Source organism: Lepisosteus platostomus, chromosome 18 (assembly GCF_059453375.1).
Source record: "Lepisosteus platostomus isolate fLepPlt1 chromosome 18, fLepPlt1.hap1, whole genome shotgun sequence".
NCBI lineage: Eukaryota > Metazoa > Chordata > Actinopteri > Semionotiformes > Lepisosteidae > Lepisosteus > Lepisosteus platostomus.
The window spans coordinates 3,179,639-3,194,133 of record NC_142628.1 but is presented as its reverse complement, the minus strand read 5'-3'; the positions used below and the strand labels follow the sequence as shown (position 1 = coordinate 3,194,133).

The window sequence follows — 14,495 nt, the reverse complement described above, 5'->3', positions numbered from 1 at the left end:
GAGGTACAGATACTCACAGGAGTACCGGGTTTCCCAGGAATGGAGACTGGAGGATCGGAAGGCCGAATTGAACCCTTCATGGGTGATACCACGGGAGATGGCTGAGGAGGTGCCGGAGAAACCGGAAGTGCTCTGGAAGCCACCTGCTCCCTTGATTCCATCTTCTTCAGCAGGTTCAGAGCATCTCTGTGGAGGGAGAAGAGAAAGAAGGTAGCAAAGGGTCTCTTCAGCTTCCCTTTATATCCGGAGGATAAAGGAAAAGGTAAGTTTGAAGCCAAGCAGGTTTGGTCGGCTGCTCAAAAAAGGTGAAAGTCACTCAAAGCCCACCTCACTTTTGGTCGAAATCCAAATCGATTGTCTTATTAAAACATATCGGTCTTTCGGTTTTGGTGATGAATAGCTGCTGAGGATATAACATTGCCTTAAAATTAAGAGAAATGTGAAATATGGGCATGTTCCACTCGGAATCATTTTAAAAGTGTGCATGATATTTTCCGGGTTGAGGACTACTCAAAAAAACCTATTGAAAATATTTACTGACTCCCAACAAAAGCTAGTACAATCCACTCTAGGTTCTCAATAATTGTAAGAAGGGAGAATTGAACAGGCACAACTATGACTGCTGGTGTTTACTATGAGATTGAAGCGTTTTAAGCATTTCAATGGCTGTACTATGGTTGTGAGTGTAGTTGATGCAGTTTTATCAGCACCAGTACACAGGAATCAAAAAGAAGGGTGTCAATGGAGGAAAACCTGGCCATAGATGATAAACTTGCTGATATTAATCAGAAAAAAAAAGTATACTCCTTGAGTGGCCCAAAGTCCTGATTTGAATTCTATTGAGACTCTGTGGAAAGACTTGAGAACGGCTATATGAGAGAATCTAAGCAACATGCCAGGAAGAATTGACAAGAATCACACCAAGCTGGTATGTAAAGTTGGTGGAGACCAAAAAGACTTGCAGCTTAATTACTTAATTACTTCCTGAATGATTATGCAATGAACATATTTCAGTTTCTTCATTTTGGTTAAAGCAACTTGTCAATACTTTTTTGAGGAACCTCAAAATAACTCTTAAAATAGGTATAGTGTCTGTACCTATAACCAGGGGTGATCCACTTCCCCCTTTTTATAACCACTAAAAAATATTTTTTAAACTGTATTTAAACTGCATTTTCTCACATCCTACAAACCACTGATCTGTGAAACATATGAAACATGGATATGGTCTAAAAAGGTGCACAAAGTATCTCTTTAATCTTCATATAATCTGACTCAGTGTACAAATTCTAAATACTGCCTGTGAAGAAAAAACACCTGATCAATTTTAAAACTATCTGTTAGTACACAGAAACACAGTATACAGAAATTAAACTCATTTTACTATCAGCATATTTTCAGGTGAAAATCTTTGAAAGAACAGAACTCAGGGAAAAGCAACAACTCCTTTACATTTCAAACATTTTGAGCCAATGTAGTTTTGCAATTAGAATATACATGGAAGCTTTTAATTGTAATTAATTCATCTTAAATGCTATGGGCCTTTTCTACACAACCATTCAATTATAGTGATTACATGGATAGAAGTGAAACAGCCTTCCACTTAGGACATGAATTCTCCACACCAACACCAGCCCATCAGTCTGTGACTTGCTGCACTTAAAAGATACAACTACAGACAACATTCATGCATCCAATAACTGTTTTCTAAAGAGCAATTCATTGTATATTAGCTAGGAGGTGCATCAATTGTTAGTTGCCTAATGTATAGATGTGCTTCAACAATCACAGGTCTAGAGAGAAACAACCCAGTAAGTGTCAGAGGTCCCAATAACCCACTTTATGCTAAAGATGTGAAACACATGTAACTTACTGCTCAATTAAGCAAGCAGGATGCTACATTGAGGTCTTTAATGGCTGACACCATCTGTTCAAAATTAAATCTAAATTGTTAATTCGACAGTCAGCTGACCAACTAATTTCAGTTAAATTGTTCCAGGTCTCTGGAAATTGATTATGAAATGCTTGCCTATAAAGCCTACTGGACTGGGGCTCCAGGACCAGACTTGGAGATGCCTAGAGAAGGTCTATAGCATGGGAGCAGACAAACCTTGGGATTTTTCATTACATTCCAAGGCTGTGTTCCAGCAAATCATTAATTATCAATGTGATGTCCAACTAAGCATTTTAGGATTAGTTTACTGCAGGATTCAAATCCTTGTAATGGCATTGAATGGAAGAGAAAAGATTGTCTTCTGCTCCTGTTGAAGCTCCAGTGCCTATTCCAACACTTTCTACATGCTTCTTCTGAATTCTTTTCATGATAATGCTTGAAAGCTATTATAGCAAAGCTAAAACACTCAGTCTTTTAAATTGCTTTAAAATATGTGCTTTTAAATTCACCAGTGTTATCAGGAAAAAAAAAAACAAGCAATCTTAGTACAATGGGGCTTTATGTGTTACAGTGAAACTATGTTGCAGAGCATTTTTTAAAGAATATAAACCAGGGTTTCCCAATACTGGTCCTGAGGACCCAAACACCTTCTCGTTTTTATTCAAACTGAGCACTTAACTGAATGAATGATGAATGTTTGATCTGAACCACAGAAAGAAAAAAACACATGTCCTGCAAAAAACGTACCACGATTAAAAGACTTATTCTGCTAAAAAAACATTCTTATTACTGAACTGTTATGACCAAATCTATGAATGGTAATTCGACACAGGATCCCAAATGTCTTGTGAATATGAAAAGTCAAATCTTAAAGTGTCACTTTTGCTGAGTTACAATTCAGCTTCCCATTGCAGAGTTAAAGTGTTTAAAATGACCAATGATTAATACGGTGACTACGGTGAGTGCAAAATAATTCATTCTTCTATGGAAGAATCCAAGTTATTGAACATGCATGTGCCCATCTTTTGGACACATGATAGGACCAAGGACCTCTTGTCAGTGACTGCACAGAGCAATTATTATGCACTCTACACCTTATTACATTATTATGCACAAACACCTAGTTTGGGTGCAGTACTACATAAAAAAAGAGCCTGCTAAATGACTCACAATACAGCGAATCCTTGGATGGAAAACTGCCTTCAGATGGAAAAATGCACCCTAGAATTCTGTTGCAGAAATTTCAGAAATCTGGCAGCTCAATGTGTCCAGATTTGAAGGTTTATAATGTGTGTATTATCTGACATACATGGGCATTTATAACTCCATATCTCTTCTTATCTGAGCAGTCTGAAAATCTTCTAAAGACGACGGCAGACATGTTTATAGCACACACACCTTTCTGTGCAAGATCTGAAGCCAAACTCTAATAACTGAGCACATGCAACAATTCCTGTTAACCTGCAGTTTTTTATCTGCTTCATATTAGACCACCCACTTTCAGATACTTTGCGCCTGCTGTTGTTTTGAAAACTTTAACCTATAATTTATTTTTAGTCGCTTACTTTAAAATAAAAACATTGCAAAGCATGGGCTATAATTGTGAATAAAGACTCCAGCAGTCACATAATTAACTCCCTGTTCAAGTTTAAACACAACTTATAAAGCCCTTGTGATTTATAAGTATCTGTTCCAACAAACTGCACTATTCCTTAGGTACAAATAAACCTTCTGTTCAATCCTTCAAAATGATGTTCCATTTTGTTGAGCTACAAATGATGTACAGTATACTCATTTTTAAAGCAAATATTTCTAATAATCAAAATTTGAACGCTCAAACTGAACACTTTTAAAGGTGAAAGAAGTTAAAATATCATTTGGCAGTGTCCAGTCAGCTCCCAGTAACACAATCTATTAACTGAAATAATCATGTCATGGGCCTCTACATCTGGACAGCTGTTTGCTCAAACTCCATGTGTTTTGATAACATACAAGACATTGTTCTCCAGGAATGTATCAGTAAACCCAAAATTGAGATACAAATATAGAATGCAGCCAAAGCTGATGCCAAGGGATTGTTTCAATATTGCAATTACAACAATTCAGCAAGAAGTGTCATTGGGATGCAAACAAGTCTGACAAGCAGGAAATGTCAATTTACATTATTTTACACAGATGTTCACACAGAAGAAAACTGATAACACATAAGTTATAGATTAAGGGTCCCACATGTTTTTAAACTGTTTTAGCAAATGAGAGGAGAACACGAAAACAAATAGCCTGAACAACACGATATTTGTAATATCTTTGTCATTTGCAATTGTAATACCTAGGTATAGTGAAGGAGACAAAATAAGGTCAGGGAATTAGAGACCAACCAGCCTCACCTCAATTTTATCTACACTTCTTAAAAATAAAAAAATGACAATTAGTACAATTCTTAAATGACAGCTGTGCTCTAGGAGATTATCTACATGGATTTAGAAGATCATGCCTAACTATCCTATCAAATGAAGTAATTAGCTCACAAGATCTCTTTAGGGTGTAAGATATATTGGCATGTTCAATAACCTTCTACAAAGGACTGAATGGAAGACAAATCCTTAGATGTAAAGCTGCAGAAATCTAACTTAGTTAAGAACTGACTATAAAGCAGAAAAAGGAAATCAATATTGGGAGTAACAGTAGACTATGTCAATACAACAATAATTTGGTTCTAGGACTGACTGCTGCTCTTTCCAAGAGAATTTACTGAAATTTAGAGATTACCTAAAAAAGGTGATATTGCAAATACTTTTTATATAGGAAATATTAATATAGAACTCATTGTATGCTCAGTCTGAGGCTTGAGTCTGATCCTTTCTAGATAAAAAACTGACTGAATATTAATTTAATACATTAGTCATTTCTCTGCCATCATCTAAAATGTTCTATTATCATCTCTGAGACACTGCTTATTTTTTGTTGTTGCAATACTGATGAACCCTTTAATTTATTTTAGTCTCCAATGCTCCATTGCTCCTTTTTATATTTATCTTGGCCTTTCTAATTAGCTTTTAACCCATGCATGCGCTTATTTTGATTTTTCTAAAAAAGAGTTAAATATATTTTTTAAATCCACTTGAGAAAATAGGTTATTATTTGATCTCCGGTTTGTCTCCATGCACTTAAAAATTATTTTACAAAAACATAAGCAAAACTGATGTACTGTTCACCTTTCCTGCCAACCATCTGCACAACTGAATGTGATTTCATCTTTAGAATCAAGCATATTTTAGCAAACTTTTAAATGTTTAATGTGATAGTTGGCAGCTGCATCATATGACTAATGTTTTATGTTTTTCTTGTGCTTTTGTGAGAAAGTGTTACAAACCTGAAAAAACAAAAAAAAAAAAACTGAAAATAAACCCAAAGAGTTCAGAGATCTTTCTAAGCAATAACTCACTGAAAAGGCAAAATGCTGGATTGTTGGAATGGTCTCAGAATTAACTTTACTCTTGTCCAGATAAGAAATGTAAAAGTACATTTCCAGTTTCCAATTTCCAGTTCCCCCAAAAAATCAGCCCATGCTAGAACTGGAGCAGATGGATCACATTTTAAATATGATTCTGTTCATTATTTGAGTTGCTCCCAGCTACGGTACTGCTCTTGTAGAATGTGTTGTTATTTTTTAAATGACATTCCAGGAACTAGCATAAGCTAGCTTAAATAAAGCTACTTTACATAAGCAAGATGTTATATAAAAAAGACTACAACACAATGTCTGGCAACATGACTGACTAGCACTTTTTTTCAATTAAAAAAAAATCTAGCAAGAATATATTTGTTTGGGAATGCCACGCTGAAAATTCCCTGAATGACAATGAGTGAATACATTTTTCATGGTATGCAGTAAGCACAGGTGTCATCCTTTGGCAGTGGATCCTCTGGGAGACCACAGGTGGGGTGTTCATTCAATACCAGTGCTGGCAGGTGTACCAGAAATAAAATGTACAAAAGCTTAAGGTGGGTAAAAGAACTCAGGCTGTTTTAAATTAAAAACACTCCAATATAACAAAGCTATCGGGCATATACTGTAATTGTACGACTTTAACTTGCCCTCGTCTTTATGAAAAAAAAATAATTGTTTAATTTAAGGTGTAATTACACGCTTTGAGGTTTAATTCTTGACTGTTTCTTCAAAATGAAATAATGTCTCTATTCCTGATGCTACATTTATATAAACAATACATGTACAGAATAGCATCTGACGGTGAAGTTTCCTGCTTACGGAAGATCCCAGTATAACCTGGCATAACTCTTTTTTCACCCACACTATCCTCTCACATCCCACAGCCACAGAGCAACAGCTAGTTAGAAACTGCCACTGCCAAAGTAGAAGAATCTATCATGATTTTATTTATTCATCAAGACAAGTTTTTATGAGTGAGCCTGATGTGGAAATAAGCAATGGAATAGAATGTGGTTTAACTGTGCCACACATTACAACGCAGCCAAATTTCTCAGTCTCTCAGGATACAGCCTCCTGCATAACCTGCCCGTAAATACAAAATATCCCTCCTCTGCAAACTCAGGCTCAAAATCCTTCCAAGGGAAATGGCAACTGACCTACCATTATGTCTTTAGACTTTGGGAGGAAACAGGAGCCCCCAGAGGAAACCCACACGAACACAGGGAGAACACACAAACTCTACACAGACAGCACCCCCAGGAATTGAACCCAAGTCTCCAGTGCTGTGAGTAATCATATATTTAAATTAGTTAAAACAAACAGTGTATTTATAATTTAATGTTATAATTAAACCTTTAAACATTTTATAAAAGGTCCATATCAATAAAAGCCAAAAAATATATTTTTCACCTGTAAAGATCCCAGTTTGGAAAAGGCCAATTAAAAAAGTTGGGACTCCAGATGTCATACGTAGCAGGTTACTGATTTACCTTCATCACATGAAATCACCAGCAAATCAGCCTCAACACAGAGGAACAAACTATGCATCACTGTGTAGCTTGTAACATTTCAGAAGGTGAGTGTCTCAATGGGTAAGTAGTTTGAAGGGAGTGTATATGTGCTTCTTCATTCTCCCTGTGTGGGTAAAGGGTTCATCACCACGAGACGGGATATCAACTGGGCGCGTACTTAATAATATATCATGTGTGATTCTAAATAAAGAAAAGGCTGGATGTCAGGCTTAAACTAAGAAAACAAAAAAGGTAAAAATGAGGGTACACTCCAAATACCTAAAAAGGTTGGTATCTTCACAGCTCATTTAAAAACAATTCAAAAACAAACTTGATCTCTGAGTCAACAATCACGGTGTTCAGTCAGATTCTGCCACTTCTTAGGTCTGTTCTGGGAAGGTACTTACAGCACCAAGGAAACATTACATGAAAAGTTTACTCATGCTTTCGAAAATGCTCTTTATTTAATCCAATCTGAAACCTGAAAGCTAATGTTTCCATCTCAGAAAGATTTTCCTTAGATACTGCAGTGTTAAATTATGTCATTTATTAAGCATGTGATTAAATGTGGGTGTAATATTTCCTCCTCACAGACTTCTCTCTCTTTTCTTTACTTTGGAAAGAAAAGCTTTATTCTCTTCACACATGCTGTATGTGCTACGCTTCAGCATATTACAACCTAAATGCACATTTACGACATGGCAGGTAATGTTTTGTAGTTCAATACACTTCTTAAAAGGAAGAGAGCACTTCAAACATTCCTCCTCCACAACCCATTAGAAAAAACAAAAACAACACTTTCTCACAGATACCAAATTAATTTAAAAAAAGACTTAATTCCTGTATGGCTGCATCACTGATTAAAATTAAAGGACTAAATACAGTACAGAATGGCGAGCAAAGAGGTTTTCTGTGGACAGCTGTGGTTCAAAGCAAGCTTTTTATAGTCTTCACTGACAGGAATTTTAAAAGTGTCTTGAAAGGAGTGTGAGGCTGATCTGAATTTAAAAAAGAAGAAAGAAATACCTCCCCTGCACTGTCTGAAACTCTTGCTCAATACTGCCATCTGTTTGGAACAGCTTAGAAATTAACCTGGGAATTACCCCTTTTCACCTCATCAAAATAAAGGCTTCTGGTAGCTGTCACTCACTCCAATGCTGTTCAAAATACTTACTGACCTAACCTTATTTACCAAACCAGTATGACAGAAATATTTACTTCCTTGTCCACATGTCCTGTCATGCTATGACTTCCATCACATCACATTTCAAGCTGTTGCACTTTAAAAAGAAAACTTCTCAGATAAAATAAAAACTTCACTCCGGCGACAGCTGGACTGATCTGCACAGCCCTCCATGGCTATCCAATCAGCCTGACAAACTCCGACAGTCTTGTCTGCACAGTCCTCCCATACTCTTTCACAGCAGAAAAAGTCAATAAGAAAGGATACAAACAAGAGAAGGGAACTCAGTAGGTGTTTGTTTGTAGCTTATTAAAAATCCCAGTGAATTGGCTTCTGTTCTAAAGACCCAACAGCTATGGCTCTTTCAACCATTCCCAAATAACTTTGCTTTGTGTCCTCTGTTCCTTGCAGAAACTGAAATGGCTGTTTGGGTCCAGCTCTGGCAGCTCCTTTCAGGATTCTGAGCACCTGACTCAATCTCCAAAAAGTCCCATAACATTCCTAAATGTTTGCTGCTTTGCACTATATTTGAAAGCCTTTCTTGGGCCCTGTAGGTTTATTCATGCTGGTGCAGACTCTTCGCTTTATAAACTGCATTCCCATAAGAGCTTCAGATATCATACATTGCTTGTATGCCACGGCCTTTTTGCTTTGTAAAGATTAGTTAAGATCACTTTATTAGCCATATACAATGTCTTGTATTAGGAATACAAGGTTAAATATGTTATTTATGTGCAAAAATGTATTATACTGTATGTCTGTGGACATAATAATGGGAGGTAATCTGTGTACAATTAATCTGCCTGAATGGTTGTTATGCTACATGTTATGTGAATTAAAATGTAACTTTGATGGCAACACCTGTGTCTCACAAGAAAAAAAATGTTTGAGAGAAAGGGTACTTGAAACAAAATAAAAAAAAAATTCCAACATTTCCAAAGCTGAAGTTGTTTTAGTAAATTTTGTATCAAATATTTTGTATATTTTATTGTGAATCAACCTAATAAGATAAAGAACAGACCGCAACAGAATACCCTACAGCCAATCAAGTGTGAAGATCAATTAGCTACCAATGACCTAATGCACCAGATAGGACAAATAGCACCCTCTCATTGGTAATGGTTCTTACACTCTTTCTCAAGACTTTGTCTCTTCATAATGGGAAATCATTAGTATCTGTACAATCCTTAAGACAAACATGACATATTTAATGTTTTTACACCCTGTGTTCCTTTGAAAAACGATCGATACCCGTCTGCTTGTGCTCTTGGCTGCACTCTGCCAGCAAGGGCCAGAGGTTCTGTACCAGCCCTGACGTACTGGCAGCACAGCAGTGAGGCTGCATGCCCAGCTGGGATCTCTCAGGAGCAACATGCTAGACTGCAGCTCTCAAAACACAAACATTTGCGTATTTACAAAACTATAGATGAAAAACCACAGCCTGGAGCACAGTATTTTGCAAACTTTTCTCAGCATATAAAACAGCGTAAGCATTAATAATTTAACTTTTTCCATTGTTATTTCTCATAGTTTTAAAATTTAATATTTGCCATCATTGTTTTTCTTCTTATTGTGTTCCCACATTTGAACATCTGAAATTTAAACCAACACTCTAAATCCTTTGAGCTTCTGACTGAGAAACTGCACACAGTGAGGCCTGATTCACAGTGCAGTTCCCAGCAATTCAATTTATCATAGACAGTACAGTGTTCCAGGCACTGTTGACAAAATGTCTGCTTTTCCTAACGGAGTTACAGCTCAAAAAAGCAGTTTTTTAAAAGAGATTTGAATTTTCTTTAAGGTCTAAGAAAGTTTTTTTAGTGTCAAATATGCCCTCTTTTTCCATCTTTTAATAAACCTTAGCTGATCATAAAATTCCTCTTCTCTGTTATCATGTTATCTGTTAGTATAGATTTGATTTTTTTAAACTGTTACACTTAATTTTGGTTTAATTAGGTGCATCTTTCAAAAGTGCTTTTGAAAATATCTGATATAAGGAATTCCTTCCCATGTACCTTTACTGTAACACCTTCCGTATTAAGGGACGAAAGTTAATCTTCATTCCTTTGCACAACAAATTATTTTGCCTCTGGCAAGTTGAGAAGTACAATTCTACAATTAGAAGTAAAGGTCATAAATAGTAATTTTCTGACTCAATCGCAACAACACGCTGGGTGTTTGCCTTGTGCAGCTAAAGATGACCGAGATTTTCTTAACATGACAGCATAGAATCTTGGAAACTTCACTATGCCAAAGCCTAAGGCTTCCATACAGGTATTTCTGGGAAAAGAGCTACAATACAGCATCATTGTATCTCAATGGACAATGCCAAACCTGAATACGAAAAGGTCTGTTTTGCAAGACCAAGGAATTTCGTAGGTTCATTTTCCCAGATAAGATGCGGCATTACGTGTGGCTGCCATAAATCATTACTCTTTTCAATTATAATCTACCTTATTTTCAACCCCTTGTTAGATTCTGTCCTATGAGCACACCTTAGTGGGAATACCTTATGTGAAGGCTCATCACCTGAGCCTAGAACTGAAGGATGTCAAGTCAATGGGATGACCATTAGGGCCACAAAAGCAACAATTAGACTGTGCTTTAGCTAATTTGCTAGTGTTATTAATTGAATGGAGAATTTAATGGGAACATGGTGTAAATCATTGAGAGGACCTGTATAACAATTGTGGCATGTCATTCACTGCATGGGAGACCAAAATAGGTGGTGTTATCCCCAGCTGATGAGCCTGATTAGTTTTTGTGTAGTCATTCATACTGGGTTTGGACATGCTAATGTCACAGTATATAATCGGAGCTGCAAGGGAACTAGATTTTTTCTTTGGTTTCTGCGCAGCTTCTTGTCTGTGTTTGAACCTACACAATAAAACCAGGAACCATTTTGAGCCTTAACATCTTGTGTCGGTATTGCTCTTTCTATCTAGACTATTTATTCTAGGGAATCTGATGGGCTCCTGATACATACAACCTCCTGAGTAAAAGAAGTATTTTCTGATTCCAGTTCTAAACACACTCCTTCTTATTTTCATTCAGATCCAGGACACGTTGTCGGAAATCCATAATTTAAGCAATAATAGCTTAAATTAATTGAGCTCCTGGTAATTTTGTTAATAAAAATATATTTTTGAACAGGAAACAACATGATTTTTATTAGTATTAGTCATCTTCCTTATCATTTTCACTCATTACTTGATTGGGAAGCTGAGGAGAATTCCAGACTATGTGTCATGATGACACAGAAGTTACTGTCCAGTAATGTCTTACTGTGGAAATGTAAATTCTGCTGTGCTTCCCCACATGTTCTTAATTCAATACCCTTTTGTTTTCAACAGTGTGATGTTTTCTTTCCAATAAACACAGAAAAAAAAGGTTCACCACATTGACGGCATCTCTAAAAGGTTATCCCATTAATTCATTGCAGCGTCCAGTAATTAATCTAAAACAATACATTTTACTTGCCCAGGTACAGTAATTTGGTCTAATACAGTAATCTGGCTTCCTAAGTCTTAAACTCCATGAGAAACCTTGAAGCTTGGTGGTTTCAGGATATTTGTCAGGATATTTGTGACTTTTGATAAAAAGGTAGTTTTGAAACAGTATTTGTGGTACAGTACAGTTGCAGAAAATATGTAGACAGAATAATTTAATATTTTAAGAGTAAGAAAATTGCTTTAGCTGCTTTAGGTTTATAGGCTTATAGCTAAAAACAAAAGTGAAAATAAGATGATGCCACCTGCAGAAGAGATACACAGCCAATGTGACTACCAGTGGACTGGAGATGAAAACTTTAATAGCAAATCAACAAATGGGAATGTGCCCTATAAAGGAGAAAAAGCCAACAATTACATACAGAAGTGGAACATCTGAAGTGGAAAGGAACACTTCACTTCAGAAGACCCTGCCACATTTCTGCTTTCAATATCCAGATTTAACATTCTTTAGCATAAGCAGGAACCTCTCTTTTCCAAGCACTGTCTTCCTTGAGGATAATATTTTATATTCCCATTTTTAGGTCTGTTTTCAAGTCATTATACCTTCAATCAGCTGAATGTAGGTCCTAAATTTTAAAATTTGTTAGTTTTTTTACTCTGTGAAATGGGCAATGTCTCTAGCAGAAATTCAAGCTCAAGCCAGTCTGGGAGTCTTTTTGTAGAATTAACTGATCTATTGATTAGCCATTCTGCTAACAAGACAAAATAAAAAGAACGTTTCCCTCCTTATGTAATACTGCCAACTCTGCTTTGTCCAAAGGGAAATGAAAAGTTGAAATTATAGTCTAAATTAGACAGCTGAGGCGAACAGGGGTCTAATCATCTGGTGCTTCCAACTGTGACTCAGAGAAAAATTAACAGTAACTGCTAGAGACACATCTTTCATGTGGCTTTGAACTACTTGTGCAAACTGCTTACTCACCTGTCTCTCATCTGCTAGAGATTTATCATTTTTAAATTAAAATGGCCTACTAAGTAGAGAAGGTATATCTAACATTGGAGCCTGAACTAGCATGTGGAGAAAAAACTGAAGTGTATTAAAAGTACTTTATAGAGAGAAGTTTAAAATAATCGTTCATTATTTGCCAGTGTTTTGGAGCCATAATGCTGTGGCTAGGCAGTTCTCAGAACCTTTAATCTCTACTGTCATTTCTGTGAATTTCATTATCCACTTTCAAAACAATAAACCCTGTCAGATCTTATCTACAGTACATGCCTGGCAAACAGAGTTGAAATCTATTTCATCCGACATAAACATATTATCAGGAAACTGCTGGCCATTCTGCTCAATCCACAAAATTATCAGATTAAAGACTTATTTTGTCCAATAAATTATTCATATAAGTATTCATATAATATACATAACTGGATGTTTATATATTTCTCACTTAGATCTACTGCAATGTACACCACATTTCAGATCCGGGTGATTTTGTTGCCTTCAGGCTATCAGCTGATCCAGCTATATAAATATATTAACTGGAGGAAAAGTAACCAAAGAGGATAGGGACTTTCCAAAACCAGGTTCTAGAGAACAGTGTAGATTTTTAGAATGTGTCTTTTTTGTTAAATTAACAGGATTACATTATTATCATAATTACAGCCTTACCATCTCCAAAATCTGTACAGTACTGATTCTCAAATATAAGCAGCTATTACGATATGCATTTTTTATTTAGCGACCCCTCCCCCCAAACACTTGCCCATACATACACAAAAACAGCAGTACTGGCAGTTTCTAAGGCTACAGCTGAGCAGCTGGTATCCATAGAAACAAGGACTCCTTAATAAAATAGCACACAGGTCCCAGTGGGACAGCTGACACTGGCCCTCACAGAGTCAGCGAATGAGAAATTATCTGTCCCCAGCCTGCTACTGCTGAGATGCGGCTATTAGAGGTGATATACAGACTTCACAGTTGCCTATCAAGGGATGCTGTTTCAGGTAACACCACCAACAGCTCTGAAACATAACCTTCTCCAGAAAATGTTACGTCTCTGTGGAAACGAATACTGCACTGCCAACTGCTGGTGTCTATCTTAAAGGCTTTGCATGTTTTATCTCTCCCCTTAAGAACCTAAAAACATTGGTTTACCTCACTCATTTAACTGCCCCAAGAAAACAAAACTTTGCATTAAATTAATTATATTTAAACCATAATTTCCCTGATTTCTCCCACACTCTGCTGAGACTGGAGCCCAAACTCACTCCTTGGTGATGATCCCATGGGGTCCTGATGCTGTGGCCAGGCCAGGATCGAGCCCGTGTGTGTCCAGGATGTGTCGGGCAGCTGGACTCATCCTGTGCCTAGAAAACAAACATTGACCACTAGCGTCAAGGACACGGAGCACAAAGAGGAGGGATGTCAACCTGTCACGAGACACAAAGGCAACAGAAGAACACTGAGCACGCCTGTGCTTGGAATTGTGCACGCTGTGTGCTTGCTGTTGTTCTCATGCCACTAAATGAGGAACAAAAGGACTACACAGAAATTGAGACCAATTTTACTGTTTAATTGCTCAAAATCTAACAAGCAAGTGTTGGGGTTTCAAAAGAAACTGTCCACGTTGCAAAACCCTGTGGTCTCCTCAGTTATGTCTTTGCCAGTTCTACATTTTTAAACAATGCAGACTGATTTACTGTGGGTGGCACACTGTCAGCACGAGCCCCGGGTTCCACTCCTAGGGTGCTTCAATCCTGGATATTCTATGTTCGTGTGGGTTTCTTCCGGGTTCTGTGGTTTCCTCTCACAGTCCAAAGACTGTGCTTTGCTTAATTGGCTTCTAAGAAAACCAGCGCTGGTGTGTATGTGTCTCTGTGTGCCCTGTGATGGACTGACATCTCGTCCAGGGTGTATCCTGCCTTTGCTAGGATAGGCTCTGACCCTGCTTTGGAAATACAGCTAGAAAAATGAATGGATAGATTATTCATTCTAGACATAGGA

The 14,495-nt window shown here is 37.1% G+C and overlaps 1 protein-coding gene and 1 long non-coding RNA gene across 3 annotated transcripts in view; one reads left to right on the top strand and one right to left on the bottom strand.

The window, feature by feature from the left end:
• pdhx (pyruvate dehydrogenase complex component X) overlaps positions 1 to 14,495 on the bottom strand; it is a 74,792-nt gene that overhangs the window by 32,003 nt on the left and 28,294 nt on the right. For both annotated transcript variants that reach the window (XM_088611007.1, XM_088611006.1), the window contains 2 exons: positions 13,760 to 13,858; positions 18 to 186 (listed from right to left, as the gene is read on the bottom strand). In XM_088611007.1, coding sequence (XP_088467133.1) covers positions 18 to 186; positions 13,760 to 13,858 — 268 coding nt within the window. The remainder of the gene's footprint in view (positions 1 to 17; positions 187 to 13,759; positions 13,859 to 14,495) is intronic.
• On the top strand, positions 175 to 9,107 carry LOC148645445 (uncharacterized). Its single transcript, XR_015928060.1, has 4 exons — positions 175 to 262; positions 6,521 to 6,630; positions 6,764 to 6,921; positions 8,451 to 9,107. It is a non-coding gene; the product is annotated as an uncharacterized LOC148645445 (long non-coding RNA).